This window comes from Colletotrichum abscissum (assembly GCF_030869225.1).
Source record: "Colletotrichum abscissum strain IMI 504890 chromosome Unknown Scaffold_44.1, whole genome shotgun sequence".
Taxonomy (NCBI): Eukaryota; Fungi; Ascomycota; class Sordariomycetes; order Glomerellales; family Glomerellaceae; genus Colletotrichum; species Colletotrichum abscissum.
In genome coordinates this window covers 180,124-193,522 of record NW_026850365.1, presented here as the reverse complement: position 1 = coordinate 193,522, position 13,399 = coordinate 180,124, and the positions used below count along the sequence as shown (strand labels likewise).

Below are 13,399 nucleotides of genomic sequence, written 5' to 3'. Positions count from 1 at the left end.
CGGCTTGCGCTCCACGTCTAATAATCCTCGTCGTGTCGAGGGGAAACAATCAGGGACCGAGTGCCTAGAGGCAGCGGCAGCGGCAGCACAAAAAAATCGTCAACCTCTGAGACAGCAAAGAAATGATCCATTTCTCCATCAGTCCTCATCCTCGACCTGCTCAATGCACATAATGCGTAATGACGTAGTGCTGTGGTCCCAGTTGCCCGACTAGCGCCGCATGCTCTCCACGCAAATGCAGACCGTTGGTTCGCCCGGTGCGAGTCGTGGAGTCTCTCAATCTTCCGTCTTGCCGTCTTGATCCCGACGACGGTGGAGGACGACACGGTTGGCGGTCGCAAAGCGAGCGAGTGAGCGTTTGAAAAGTGAGCCAAGTGGACGCGCTTGGATGGAGAGAGAATGGAGAGAAATGGAGGAAAATGGAGGAGACTGGAGCAGATGGGGGGAGAGACAGGGGCTCCCCCCGTTCTGCACAGGGAATCCCAAGGCTGCCTCTGCGCGCCAACACAGGGTCGGGGGGCACACCTTGAATAACTCCCTGATACAACCAAGCCCACTAGGATCGTGAGGCCTGCAAGCTCCCGTGGGAAGTGGTTCTAAAGTGGCTCTGAGGAGGCCCTGAATAGGTGCTGATGTCACAGAGGGTACTCCAGTGATGATCCGCCCACCTGCCGCACCAAGTTAGAGCCAAGCTGAGTCGTACGTAAGAGTATCTCTGCGCCGGCTTAACGCGGGTGAGATACTTGTCGGTGACAATCGTCGGTGGCTGTCAGTCTACCATTCATGTCTGTCGTCGGGATGTGAGGAAAGCGTTCGATTCCTTGATGGGAAAGACAGACGAGTCGTCAAGCCAAGAAATTTCTCCCTCAGCACCTATCGAGCCGGCTCAGCGCCAAACCCGGCTATTTGGTGGAGGGAAGCCAGGCCAGTCCGGGGGATGACACCCGATCGCAGCACACGCGACAAGGACGTCGACGTTTGTCCCGCCATGCTGGGTCGTCCACTTGCGCTGAAGCCTGAAGGCTCGCTGATGGCGCAATTGGTACCCTTAGACCCTGGAGACCCTGTCCACTGCCAGGCTGAACAGGAGGGGCACACTCACGATACGTATATACGTATCGAATCCGGGGAAAGGCTGAGATGGCATGATGGAACAAATCGATAGCCTTGCATCATGATCAGCTCAATGGCTTTCTAATGAGGCCCAACGAGGGCAGCAAAATGCGCAACGCCTCGCTTTTGATGGAAGCGGGTGTGGCGCGAGCGATGACGGTCGCTGGTGAAGTGGGGATGGCGAGAGCGAGATTTAACACACCGAGTGCAGACCGACAAATTGCTTGGCGGAGTCCCGGAAGAAAGCGTATGAATCGGGCAAAGTAAAAGGTTCGATTGCCAGTCCGTAGAGCCCGATACAACCACCACTAGAAGCCATTTAGACGAAGTGACGTTGAATTTGAGACCTCGTATGCAGAATCAGGATGCCAGCGTACAGGTAGGTGTACCTGGTCAGTGACTTTGGTAAGGGTGATCGAACGCCCGCAGACACGCGCGCAGGGTCTCGAGAACGGTTCCTCCTCATCCTTCGTTCCCGTACGTCAAAACATTTAGGTGCCGCTGAGCCGCAGCTGGAAACGAATTAGCGAGGGCATCACATGGCGGTGACCAACAGCATCCATGAACCGACATTTGCCCTGGAAGAGATCTGCGTCTAGATTCTCCGTTGCAGTGCAGTGCAACAGTATGTAGATAGCCATGCGGGAGCCGAGAGGGCAAGGCAAGGTACATGGGGGAGTCGGGAGTAGTCCAGGACGGGAGAGCGTCTAATAGGGAACCCCGCTGTAGGTCTTCGAGTGAGGAAGGTTGTTTAGAGGCGCCAAGACCACGGCAGCTGTCGATGAGAGCGGAATGCGACGTGGAGTTGAAGACCAAGAGAAACACGTTCGCTGGCGTATTTTGACATGAAGTTGAGTGGAGTGAACCTCGCGTCTGTACCTTACGGAGACATCCACCGCGGGCCTGAGAAATGCGGCAAGATGTCGTCGGATCGGAAGCACGTGGTTGCGTCCAGATGGAGTGGGCGGGAAGGTGCATCTCAAGAAGGGGGACATCGCACCTTCCCTTCCTTCCACCTGCAATATCTTGGAGAACAAACGGAAGGTGCGCAGGTTCCGTCGTCGCACCTGCCTCACATCGTGGCTTCCTCAAGGCTGACAGTGACCAGACCCACCCCGTGCCTTCCTCCACCGACGCCTTGGATCCTCTCCAGCCTTGCGGCAACCGCATCTCTCTGACGCCTCCATCTTTTCCTGGGCCACCGCCAAAGTCTCCCATTTTCCATTGACGAAGATCCTTACTCCTTGCTCTAGACATGGCCATGTTAGCTCGACTGCAGGATGCGAACTACGGCTGCATCAATCCTTGAATCTTGAATCCCTTGCCATCGACCGGGACCAAGGCACATCTCCTATGTATGTACGGATAAGCCATACTCTATGCCGTCTACACCACTCGTGCGATTAATTCACGGAGTAATGTCACCCAGCGAGACAATAAACGCTGGCAGCCGGGGACGCTCACATGGCTCTGTACGGAGTAGACGAAGCAACCAACATCTCATCGGAACAGATCCTTGATACAGCGTGCTGGACGGCACAAGGGCATCGATACACCATGGGCTAAGGTACTGATAGGCAGAGAAACATCAGTTCCGACTCTACCGACTCTGTACCCTGTTAGCGAGGTACTTGCAAGAACGAAGGCGGCCGACAAGCAGGCCGCCCTGACAGGAGTGACGACGACGTTTAGCCCTGAACACATCTCCAACTACCGACTTCTAGCCCTCGGGAATATCGATCCTACGCAGATCACGCGACGTCTTCCCAAATCCAGAAAACTCAGCCGGTATAGACTGAGCGAGACCAATGGCTATCCCGGCATTTACAAACACGGGGCGGCCTACACGCCGGGAAACCGATTTGATAACGCCACAAGTGTCTCCTGACCAAGATGTCAACTTGTCGCAGACCGCGCCAGAGCGCCTCGAAGATAGGACTATAGCCGCCAAACACCACCCGCCTCGGTAAGGCAAACGGCGTAGCTTACCATTCAGACCAGGGACTCGGGGAAAGACATCCTGCTCATCCGCGCAATGTACGACTATCCGAACTGATACGTTACGGGGACTTTGCTGACCGTGGCCATCAAGAAGCCCACTCGATGTAGGGGCGGAAAGGGGCCTCCTCCATCACTGCGTGGGGGACCTACCGAAACCCCAGACTGCTGTGGTTGCTTATCTCAAGGCTCAAGGATGGAATTGTGGACGCCGAGGAATCCCCTTGAACCCCTTGTCGCTCCTGGTTGCCTGGGTCGCCGTTAGAAAACAGCAATCGCCTATCGCCCGAGATAAGACGCTGTTAGCTTTACGAAACAAGTCTGCGGCCAGACCTTCGGAAACAACCCAAAGATACGACACCATTTGGAGGTTGACACTCGCAAGCCGTACTCTTATCTGGGCGGCATGCGCATCCGTCGAGCACCTTGATCGGAGACGATACTGCTTCCACCGCTCACGTGGTCGGTGTCTGCGAAAAGCATCCGACGTCCAATTTCTGGGCCGATCGCGATGGGCAGCAAACGGCACAGCTGTGATCTTACGAGACAAGATACGCTCAGATGCGCTGCGCATGGCCAGCTGTTGCTTACAGTTCCCAGGAACCCATATGGTCTAGTGTAGTTGACGATTACGAGAGGGAATTGGGACGCGCAGCAGTAGGATGATACGACGCAAGACAAGGCATTGCGGAGCAGAGCAAGTCCGCACGTGAAGAAGACCAGGTCGTCCAAGAGGCTCGAATCCACAAAGTTGCGTACTGCGTACTTGCAACGGTCGGCAACGATTGGACAAGAACCGGACCACCAGTAACCAACAACTGTCGGGTCTCAACAATTGCTCTGCCGCTCTGACAGACATATCTCTTTGGCTTGATGTCTTCGTCAGTCCCAATATTCAGTGCAAAATACCGCGTTTCACCTCGGTACATTGCACCTCTGGACCAGTGGACAGTGGACTACAGCGCTAGGCAGCGCTGCGCAGTGCGCACATGCCTGCAGCATCCATCGCCCCTGTATTTTGAGGACCTTGGGTCGCTTGGGTCCCCCGTTGCCCCCCGAAGCTAAGGCTGCAGCAGCGCAATCTTCATGAAATGATGGTGCGTTCCAACAATTTCAGCGAGTGTAACATCTGCGTGGAGACGAGTCGACAGCAGCTGGGAAGACCGGTCGGAGGACGTCCGGAATGGGGCAAACATCAATCCAGGCCCGGACCCATAGTCGGGGATGAATCGGGCGAGAAAGTGGCCTGTGCACGGAGAATTACCGTCCCTGGTTGGTCCACGGCACATTGTCGGTGACGGCCCCACCAGTGCAGAGTTCTCACAGGTCCCTCGTATCCGAAGAACCCACTCTGAGCCGTTTCTGCCCCATCTACTGGTCCGTTCCGTTGCACTAACAATTTCTGCAGACGGAACTCAATTCTCGAGGTACGTACCCAACAAGACGCATCGGCGGAGTTCACCGAATTCGTCAAATCGCACCAAAAAAATCATCGGACAATGGATATCAATATCACCACGACATGCAAAAAGATAATGTTGAAAGGGACGAGACTCGAACTCGCGCGGGTTGCCCCACCAGGAAACAGATGTTAAGCTGACCTTAACCTGGCGCCATAACCAACTCGGCCACCCTTCCAATACTGAGAAGATCTCTGGAAGTTGAATGATGACCCGGAATTAGGGCTCATATTCTAAGCTTCTATACCTGTGCCAGCCCGATTGCCAAGCAACAGATGCCAGTGATCCTCAACTGCGTGTGATGAAGGCACTCTGGAGAACCATGCCTCTAGGTCCCAAGGTACGAACTGTGTCTTGTAGCACAGATCTCGAGGACGGGATGTCAGAACTTGATCGTCCATCTCCATACTCGACCGCATATCCGGGGAGGGTCTAGTACGATACTTGGAGTAGACTGCATTCAAGCAAGCTCTCATCTCAGCCATAGCAAGATTACAAAGCGCACAATGCGTTAGCGATTCACCCCTTGACCAAGAACCTCTAACTCGACGTTGATGAAGTATCCAAGCTTACTGCCGCCCAATGCAAGTCCGTGGGCCAAGCCCAAAGGCAAGAAATAAACGTTGTCGATCAGTGTTGTCTTCTGAATCCAACCATCTCTCAGGAACGAATTGGCATGCGTCCGGGAACGTACTCTCATCCAGGCGATGCATGCTAAAGGAGTTACACGCCACGATCGAATTCTTGGGGATGAAATATCCATCAATAAAGGCGCTCTGTTTTGACGCGTAACGTGGAAGCGACATCGTTCTTGGGGCAAATGAACGCAAACCCTCATGAACAACAGCGTTGAGATAGGGCAGTTTGTGAAGAGGCCGATCATTCCCTGCTTCGACAAGCTCGTTGTGAAGTTTTTGGACTCTTCCCTCGTGTTTGGGCTGAGAGAGTCCCCAAACGAGCCAACACAAGGTATCACCTGTAGTTTCGATCCCAGCGCCAATGTGGTCGAGGCATTCAGCTTCTGCCAGGGGCCTGCTTACATGGCTCGATTCTAGAAGCTTTCGTGCCACGGTGAAGTCGGAGTGGTATCCGGTTTCCAACGAGTCTTGCACAAACTTTCGCAAAAAGTTGCCTCCTTGTTCCAGGTCGACCAGCTTCGGGAACAAGGCCTCCCAGTGGTGATAGTAGGGGCAGATAATAGTGCAACAAGGTTACTGCTAGACTTGTTAGTGTTAAGAACGCATCCCAAAGAGTTTCTTAACTCTAAAGCGCATTTGATGAGAATCTACCTTCTCGGGTTTTAGCATAAGATAGCAGCTTGACCATCTGCCGGTCACCAGCGTCGACAAGTGAGTCTGTTCTGTGAGGATGTAACAACATCCCAGTCACACAATCGAGAGCATATGCATGCAGGTAAAACTAATATTTCAGCGCACACAGTCAGAAACCACATTCATGCGGGTGACCTCGGGTATCTCACGTAGATGTCTGCCGTATCTGGAACCGCACACACCGCCCCAAAGGCTCCTGCCCGCTCGTCTATCATCTCGATGATCTAAGGTCGGAGAACCGATGAGATGGAGTACCGGCCATCGAGATGGCGCTGTATAGTGCTATGCTATCATCGGTTACGTTAGCCATAGAGCACGGAGCTTACATTTGGAAGAGAGTGTCATAGGTACGGTATCTGAGTCGAGGGCTGTGAAAAGGTTGCTGCAGATGTCAGATTCATGAGCACAAAGAGTGTCAAAAACAAACCCGCGGCAAGGCACTTACATGTGACCGTCTTGCTGAACGAAAGAGTATAGCTCCGTTTTTGAGAAGTCCTTACTTCCCGAGCCGTAAATTTGCTTTGCTGCTATGTAGCTTGCGAACGAAACCTCGTTGCAAGCGATTTGAACGACGGGTCCAAATCGAAGATGTACGTTATCGAGCCATTCTCTTTTCTGACCGAACAGTTCACGATGTTTGACAAATAGGCTTGTGAACTTCAAGTGCCAAGGGCCAGGGATCTTAGCTGTCGCCTGGAGACGGAGGGTTCGTATCCAATGCACAAAAGAAACCTGCATTGATCGGGCAATTGACATTAATCGCAACTTGTAGTGCTGAGGAACATTTGCGGAGAAGCCCAGAGCAAGGCCAGTCCATTACGACGCAATGGACTCCGCCTTGGATGATCTTGCAGTGAATACAAGCTTGGTCTCTTGTAGTCCAATGACTGGGAATCGCCGAGATTCCATGCACGACTCTACATCAATGACTCACTGTCCGATGCCTTGGCCGCCGGACATGCTTGCATCACTCGAGAAACGTGAACAGCCCTGACATTGGGTATAGTCGGAGGATTTGTTGTTGATGCTGGGATCTTATGGGTGCAGTATCATGTTTCAATTGCCTTCGGAGTTCTCCTCCTACTCGAGATATCACTCTTACCGGAAACATTCTACCCACGAAAATCTATATCAGACAGTGTCTTACTGGACCAAGAGTGGGACATCGTCAAAAGAACAAAGAATTTGAGGCTCTGGGTAAGTCTTTTTGCACCGTGGCTGTTTCAAAATCCTCACGATTTTGCAGGGAGTACGGCAGCTTCAAGTAGGGTCAAAGAGGCGGATGTGTATGACGGCCATCCACTTCATGAAGCTTATGGCCTAGCCTCGATTTTTGTGTGCAGTCGTTCCTTATATATTCTTCTAGTATTGGTGGTAAAATACACTGCCAAAATCAGGTGATAATGTTACGAGAGTCCTTTATCTAGCGGGATCTGTCCAGGGTCGTCTATTTTCTCACCATGGGGCCAGTGGCATATGCCTAATTTAGTACCCAAACTCAGGGTTTGCTTTGGCTTGGCCTCATCCTAGGCACTGGTACTATCGAAATGGTCTGTTCTAGTCGGATGCTTGACAAACTCGCGTCCCAGCTCGCCAGAAGTAAGAATGTTATAATTGCACCCGCGATGTATCTATGGCTTGTATATCCCGCGGCACTACTCGGGGCGGGAGGATGCATCTTGTGGGGTATTTTGATTGATCGTAGTTGGCATTTCATGATAGGAGAGGTCGCTTTAGTCATCTGTGAGAAGATAACTCCTTATCTGGGAACCCTTAATTAATGTATGGCGTAGTCGCTGCAGGATTTAAATGGGAAACGTAATAGTGATAACGTACTCGATCGCTGCTTTCCTAGATTAGGTCCTGGAAGTCATATCTTTGTATGGGTTTCTTTACAACGTGAGGCGATCTTTTTGTATATTATGTACTCTAGGAGATGCAAAAAGAACATAAGCTTACTCAATATTATGCGGCCTATAGATTTCTGCGTTCCTTGTCCCTTGGTTCATTAATACTTGGGTTGAAGCTGTTGGTATGGTACCCGCCTGCCTCTCAGCCCAACATAGACTAACAAGTGGGTTAGGTTTGACCTGGAGTTTTGTCACCCAAGGTCTTATCACTCTTTTGGTAATCCCATGCAACTTGATCCTTCAAACGTGCGGTCGAACGCGAGCAAAACACGGCCATAATGCGGCGTAGAATGCCGTCTTCCGTATATGAAGCGGTTTGACTCGGAGACACAGGGGGGGTGACAATGTCTTTCAATTACGGGCGATTAGGGATAGTAGCTTCCGACTGCAACAAGTTAACTTAAACGCTCTGACAAGAGTAAGCGGGCGCCGGTCTAGCATGATAGTTTGTAAACATTGCCTGATGGAAATTGAGGTCAAATTTTGAGTAAGATAACGCCGAATCCACAACTTCTCCCGGCGACTAGGCCCCATCAAGACGACCCCCGCCTACTTCTAGCTTGGATTTCGCTTCGCTGACCAGAATCAGCGAGTTCGTGAGAAGACAATCGCCGTTATCGGGCTCTGCTCGGTTTGGTGCATATCTTGGTGCAAACCATTCTTCCCAACCAAGACATCGTGCCCTTTCGCGAGTCGTGTTCGCGCCGTCGTGCGCTTCGAGCCCTACTCCGTGGCCACCAACTGCCATATCGTCGTCCTCCCGTTGGCAATTTGCGTTACCATAATCTTTCCACTCATCACCATACCGCCCGTCACCACCGAGGGTGTCTTGCCGCGTTTCGCAATGCCTTGGGTCGACTGATCGAAGCACATGCCGTTGTTCGCGTCACGAATTCGCAGCTTTCCCCCGTCTGACTGAACCGTCGCCACGAATGCACAATTTCCAGGAACGCATCCGTATACGCATTCGTCCATCTCGAGTTCCGCCCTGTTACCGCTACTCGGCCACCATGTTGTCAACCTCCACCTTTGCGGAATTTCGCCATCTACGCCGCGGGAGACCATCATGACACGTCTGGCATCTGTGACGAGCTGCACTGGTTCCCAATCGCCGTCGTCCATCGCCGGCTGAGCCTTCGATTCGCCAATATACGTCCATGTTGCGACGTCCCAGCTCACCAGCCTCCCCGAACGATCCACCGTTGCGAGTCGACTTGAATCCGTCGAAAATGCGAACTTGGATACCGGCCGGCCGCTGGTCACTTTCTTGCTTTCGCTAATTGTCTGGACGTGCGTGTTGATGATTGTTTCCCAAACGTCCACACACCCGGCCGATATCCACGCGAGTAAACGACCATCAGGCGAAAATTGTGGTGAGTGGAAGTCCAACCCCGTCGTGAACATTGCCTCAGGGGCTTTGCCTGCCCAGTTGAACGTCCATACCTCGCATTTGGACCCCGACCGGAACGACAGCGCGAGAACGTCGCTACTTGTCGGAGAGATGGCAATGCCCGTAATGTGGTCGAGGACTAAGTCGATTTCGATGCGCTGAGGAGGCAAGTTGAGCTTGACGTTCCAAATGAGGATGTCGCGCTCGCCGTGTACTGTCGCGAGAATGTCTTCTGATATACTCAGGAGTCTGATGTGCGACGCGATGCCTTGCCCTGACGGCACTGTTTGTGAAAATCTGTACTGCGCGTATATGGGCTCATCCAGGCTGTCCTCACGCCGCGTCATGACAGTGTCGTGAGGCATGGCCTGCGGACTGTCTGATGCGATTGGAAGTATTCACGCATCCCTTGGTGGGCGATGAGGCTGTGAGAGATTTCACTGAGGTATCCCACAACGGGCCAGTCTATTTTGGATGGGTGTCTCGCGGCGCTAGTAGCTGCAGCCTGTCAGACCGCCACGAGGTCGGCATCCGAAGCTGCCTGCATGCTCTCAGATACGCACGACCATCCCGGGTGGAACTACCTGCCATATTAGGGCTTACATGAGGTCTGAGCCAGAGACAAGAGACTCTGTTGGTCAATGAAACATCGGAGTGACAGCTTTTCGGGGGAAGCCTTTGTGCTGAGAGGCTTGGATTCAAGTTATCCGCTGAGGAGATTGAGAGGTGGTCGGCGATCATGGAGATCATGGGTTGTCAATGCCCAAGCACAGCAAAGACCTTGAATCTTATCAAAGGATTCATGTCATGATGTGAGTTCGTAGTTTTGTTTTCGAGTTCGGGCTCCCATGATTTTCAACTCTGCCTCTCCGCGAAGTCACATGAACCGGAAGACTTCCATCACTTGACAGAGGTTGAGAGGATGCGAGTAAAAATCTCATCTGTGTCAAGATCTTAGTGTATCATGGCCATGATTCTGAGGTCCATGAACTGCTTTCTACTCTGGGCCAAGTTCAAACATGGTTGTAGCTACAATCTGTCAGGAGAATTTCTCCTCGTCTGTGGGTGCATGCCGGAGTTTGGAAGTCTCACCAGACGTGACTTGAAGACTTCGCGGAACCAGGGACGAGATGCAGCAGACGTATAGCTTTTCGCGTTGACGTTGACTGAATCTTATATTATTCAGTAGGTACGGAGTGGAGGAGAAAGAGGTACACTCCCTATTGTCCAGGCACCTCGGCGCGGTTCAAACCGTTTCCTGCTTCGATGAAAAGGTTTCGAGTTGCTCTCAGTGATATTTGACGTGGGCTACCTCACTATGTTCCAGCCATGATGCCATATCACTTGATGCCGGTACCACTATCAACATCTTTACTACCACGGTGCCCTCAACTTCTGAATCTATGTGTTCTCCCTTGATAAGCTAGAATATAAGCCTGGATACACTCAGCTGTTGATCGGCTCAGGACAAAGACCTGACACCTCTCATGAAGCTGCTTTCAGGACCTCGGCCTGGATGAGCCCCTCAACAAAGCGCACAATGCCCCTCACTGCAAGTCTAGCCACTGTATCGCCCCCCTCTAACTCTGCATTGAAAGAACACACGACCAAAGACGTCGGACTCGTCTTCGTCGGAATCGTCTCTAAGCACCCTATCAAATCTTGCTCATCCAACCCCCCCGAAGAAGGGAACTCATTCACCCTCCCGAACGACTCATCCAAAACATCGAGATCGAGATGAATATGCGTCTTCTCGAACCTCCTCCGCTCCAACAACACCCCCAGTTCCTTTGCGAAATCGACTTTGCTCTTCTCGTCACCCCAGATAACATCCACCCCAGCCTCCGTCACTGTCTTCCTCTGCAGCTCAGACACGTCCCTCAGGCCGCAATACGCCACTCGATCAAGACTCAAGGGTTTATGCCCCGGCACGGATTCCATCAGCTTATGCCAGCTCATCCCAGCCGCCATGGACAGCGCCATTGCATCAAGGTACCCATTCTCGTTTGTTGACGGTGTATCCAGGTCATCGTGTGCGTCTATCCACAGCAGGTTCAAGCCCGGAACGGAAGCGTTAAGACCTGCTGCCACGGCGGTGCTGGCGTAGCAGTTCCCCGAGAGGACAAGCGGGAAAGAGTGTGCGGCTACGGCCTCCGAGACAGCGGTGGATATGCGGCGGAGGAGTTCAAATGTGCGGCCGATCTCGCCTTCAAAGTCGTCTACGGGACCGATGTTGACGAAGCGGATTGGGGCTAGGGATTCGAGTTCGTCGGCTAGGCCATGGGAGAGGATGCGGTTGGGGCCGGTGCCGACGCGGTGGTTGGGGATGCCGACGTGGTATGGCGAGACGACGATAGTGACTGAGGTGTAGAACATTATGTTTTGTTTGGTTTGACGATGACTAGGGACTTCGATGTGTAATGCGGCCCTTTGGGTGTTCATCTTGGTTGGGGCCGGGGACTACCTAGTTTATGTACCACGTCAAGGAGTCGGCAAGCTTTACCTCATAAACCGAAAGTAGCATTTCTTTCCCGCGATCTTCTGGTTCCACTCTCTGTGTTGTATGTTGACGCAGCCGGAAAATATTTCACGCATTACAAAGCAGTCTTCTGAGTCGGTCCGTCTTGGTGTTACTGTCAGGGCATACTGAATTCTGTCCATATCATCAGCTAAGATTTGCTGAGTTTCAACATTGCGGAGGAGAGTGACAGCCTTGGGCCAATGGAGATGTCTTGGCAAAACCGCAAGTCTCTCTGCATCGAGTAGAGATATCAATTACTGCCAAGCTTGATTGTTCGAAATTCTTCTATGTATCAACTTGCCCAACCTTCGCCCTGGCCATATCCCGGTGGATTGCTTTCGCCCCGTCCACGGCATGTCTCGGTGGGGGAGAGCTCTGACGCCGGCATCGGCCCCGTTGTGCATCGAAGTCGTGTTCATGTTCGCCTCACATATAGTCTCGAATTCCGTCAATAGGCATTTAAAACGCCTTCTACTACTGATAGCCACATGTGCCAACCGTGACAGTTTGACCTACCGTCATCTTTGGTGGCTTTTCTGCCCCGTCCGGCAACCGCGTACGATGAATTATCCAACACAGGTGGTCTATCGTCAACGGGATGTTACCAAATCAGGTAGTCGAACTATTGAATTCGAGAGTTTGGACGATGGCAGATTGAAGTTCGACACCGCGCTTTTGTGCAAACGGGGTATGATCGATTTGAATTGTCTAAACCTAGCCCTCGTGTGACAATGCAGGCATATGGAATGATTAACTATACTCAGAAGATCAAGGGGGAGATGTGGAGTGGCATAAAATACACTACACGAGGACTTTGAGAAAGAAGCCTGTTCTTTGCGAGGATTCGTTGCTTTTAATAGACCGAAATCAAGACCAGCGTCGAGACCTGTGTGAAAACGCAGACAACATCAGACGAGCCACATATCAAACTCATCTACAGACAGACTACAATTCAAGCTGGACGAACTCTTGGATTGAATCAACCATCCAAATGAAAGCATTTGGAACTGTGAAAGTTGGCCCCAACAGCCGTGCAGCTTCACGTTGTTTACAGTTCACTAAGGTAGGTACCTATACACAGGTAAGGCAGGTACATTGAGGCTGTTCTACCTTCCCATCTCTAACTTCCTTTACTGGAAACAGCCAGCCTCATAATCACTCATCGCACCTTCCTTCACCTTTCCCCCGGTTTCTGCCCCCTTCCATGCCACAAATATCAAAACAAACCCCCAACACGTGACGCCGATATTCCTGACCATACACCCTTTCCCACATTCTGTGCAGTCAATATTCTTTTCCCTTTTCTGTCTATCACTCTTTTTCCCATCCAAACTTCCCACACACAAAACCTCTTCTCTTCTCTTTGTTCAAATAGCATCGTCTGCGAGTTTACTACCCTTTTCCCCAGCTCCGACTGGAATTATCCACCCTGGATGCCATCTTCAATACTGATAGTCTTTGATATGCCTCTTTCATGACGACGGCAAGCCTCACCTGACATATAGGCACAGCCTAGTATTTTTCTTTCAAAGAGAACTGTTCGAAAGGTGAGCTGAGCCCTCTTCCGCACCTTGCTCTTTAAGCTTTGCTAACGTCGTGAAAGCAGGAAGCTTCCATAACTGGAGTGCCCTGCGGCCTCTGGCAATTGGGGCGGATTACGCAAAGATCGACGAAGG

The 13,399-nt window shown here is 51.9% G+C and overlaps 4 protein-coding genes across 4 annotated transcripts; 1 reads left to right on the top strand and 3 right to left on the bottom strand.

Moving 5' to 3' along the window:
- Positions 1–4,804: 4,804 nt before the first annotated feature.
- CABS01_13343 (uncharacterized protein) lies at positions 4,805–5,590 on the bottom strand (the record flags this gene model as incomplete). Its single annotated transcript, XM_060546687.1, has 2 exons — positions 4,805–5,063; positions 5,145–5,590. Coding segments are annotated over 2 exons (705 nt in total), but the record flags the coding sequence as incomplete, so codon positions are not given.
- A 2,346-nt stretch (positions 5,591–7,936) lies between these two features.
- CABS01_13342 (uncharacterized protein) lies at positions 7,937–8,101 on the top strand (the record flags this gene model as incomplete). The annotated part of the gene is made up of 1 exon (XM_060546686.1): positions 7,937–8,101. One exon carries the CDS (start codon positions 7,937–7,939, stop codon positions 8,099–8,101), a length of 165 nt encoding a protein of 54 aa, XP_060395018.1.
- Positions 8,102–8,535: 434 nt separating this feature from the next.
- Positions 8,536–9,567, bottom strand: CABS01_13341 (uncharacterized protein; the record flags this gene model as incomplete). Its single annotated transcript, XM_060546685.1, has 1 exon — positions 8,536–9,567. The coding sequence occupies one exon, from the start codon at positions 9,565–9,567 to the stop codon at positions 8,536–8,538; it is 1,032 nt and encodes a 343-aa protein (XP_060395017.1).
- A 1,120-nt stretch (positions 9,568–10,687) lies between these two features.
- Positions 10,688–11,578, bottom strand: CABS01_13340 (uncharacterized protein; the record flags this gene model as incomplete). Its single annotated transcript, XM_060546684.1, has 1 exon — positions 10,688–11,578. The coding sequence occupies one exon, from the start codon at positions 11,576–11,578 to the stop codon at positions 10,688–10,690; it is 891 nt and encodes a 296-aa protein (XP_060395016.1).
- Positions 11,579–13,399: the final 1,821 nt, after the last annotated feature.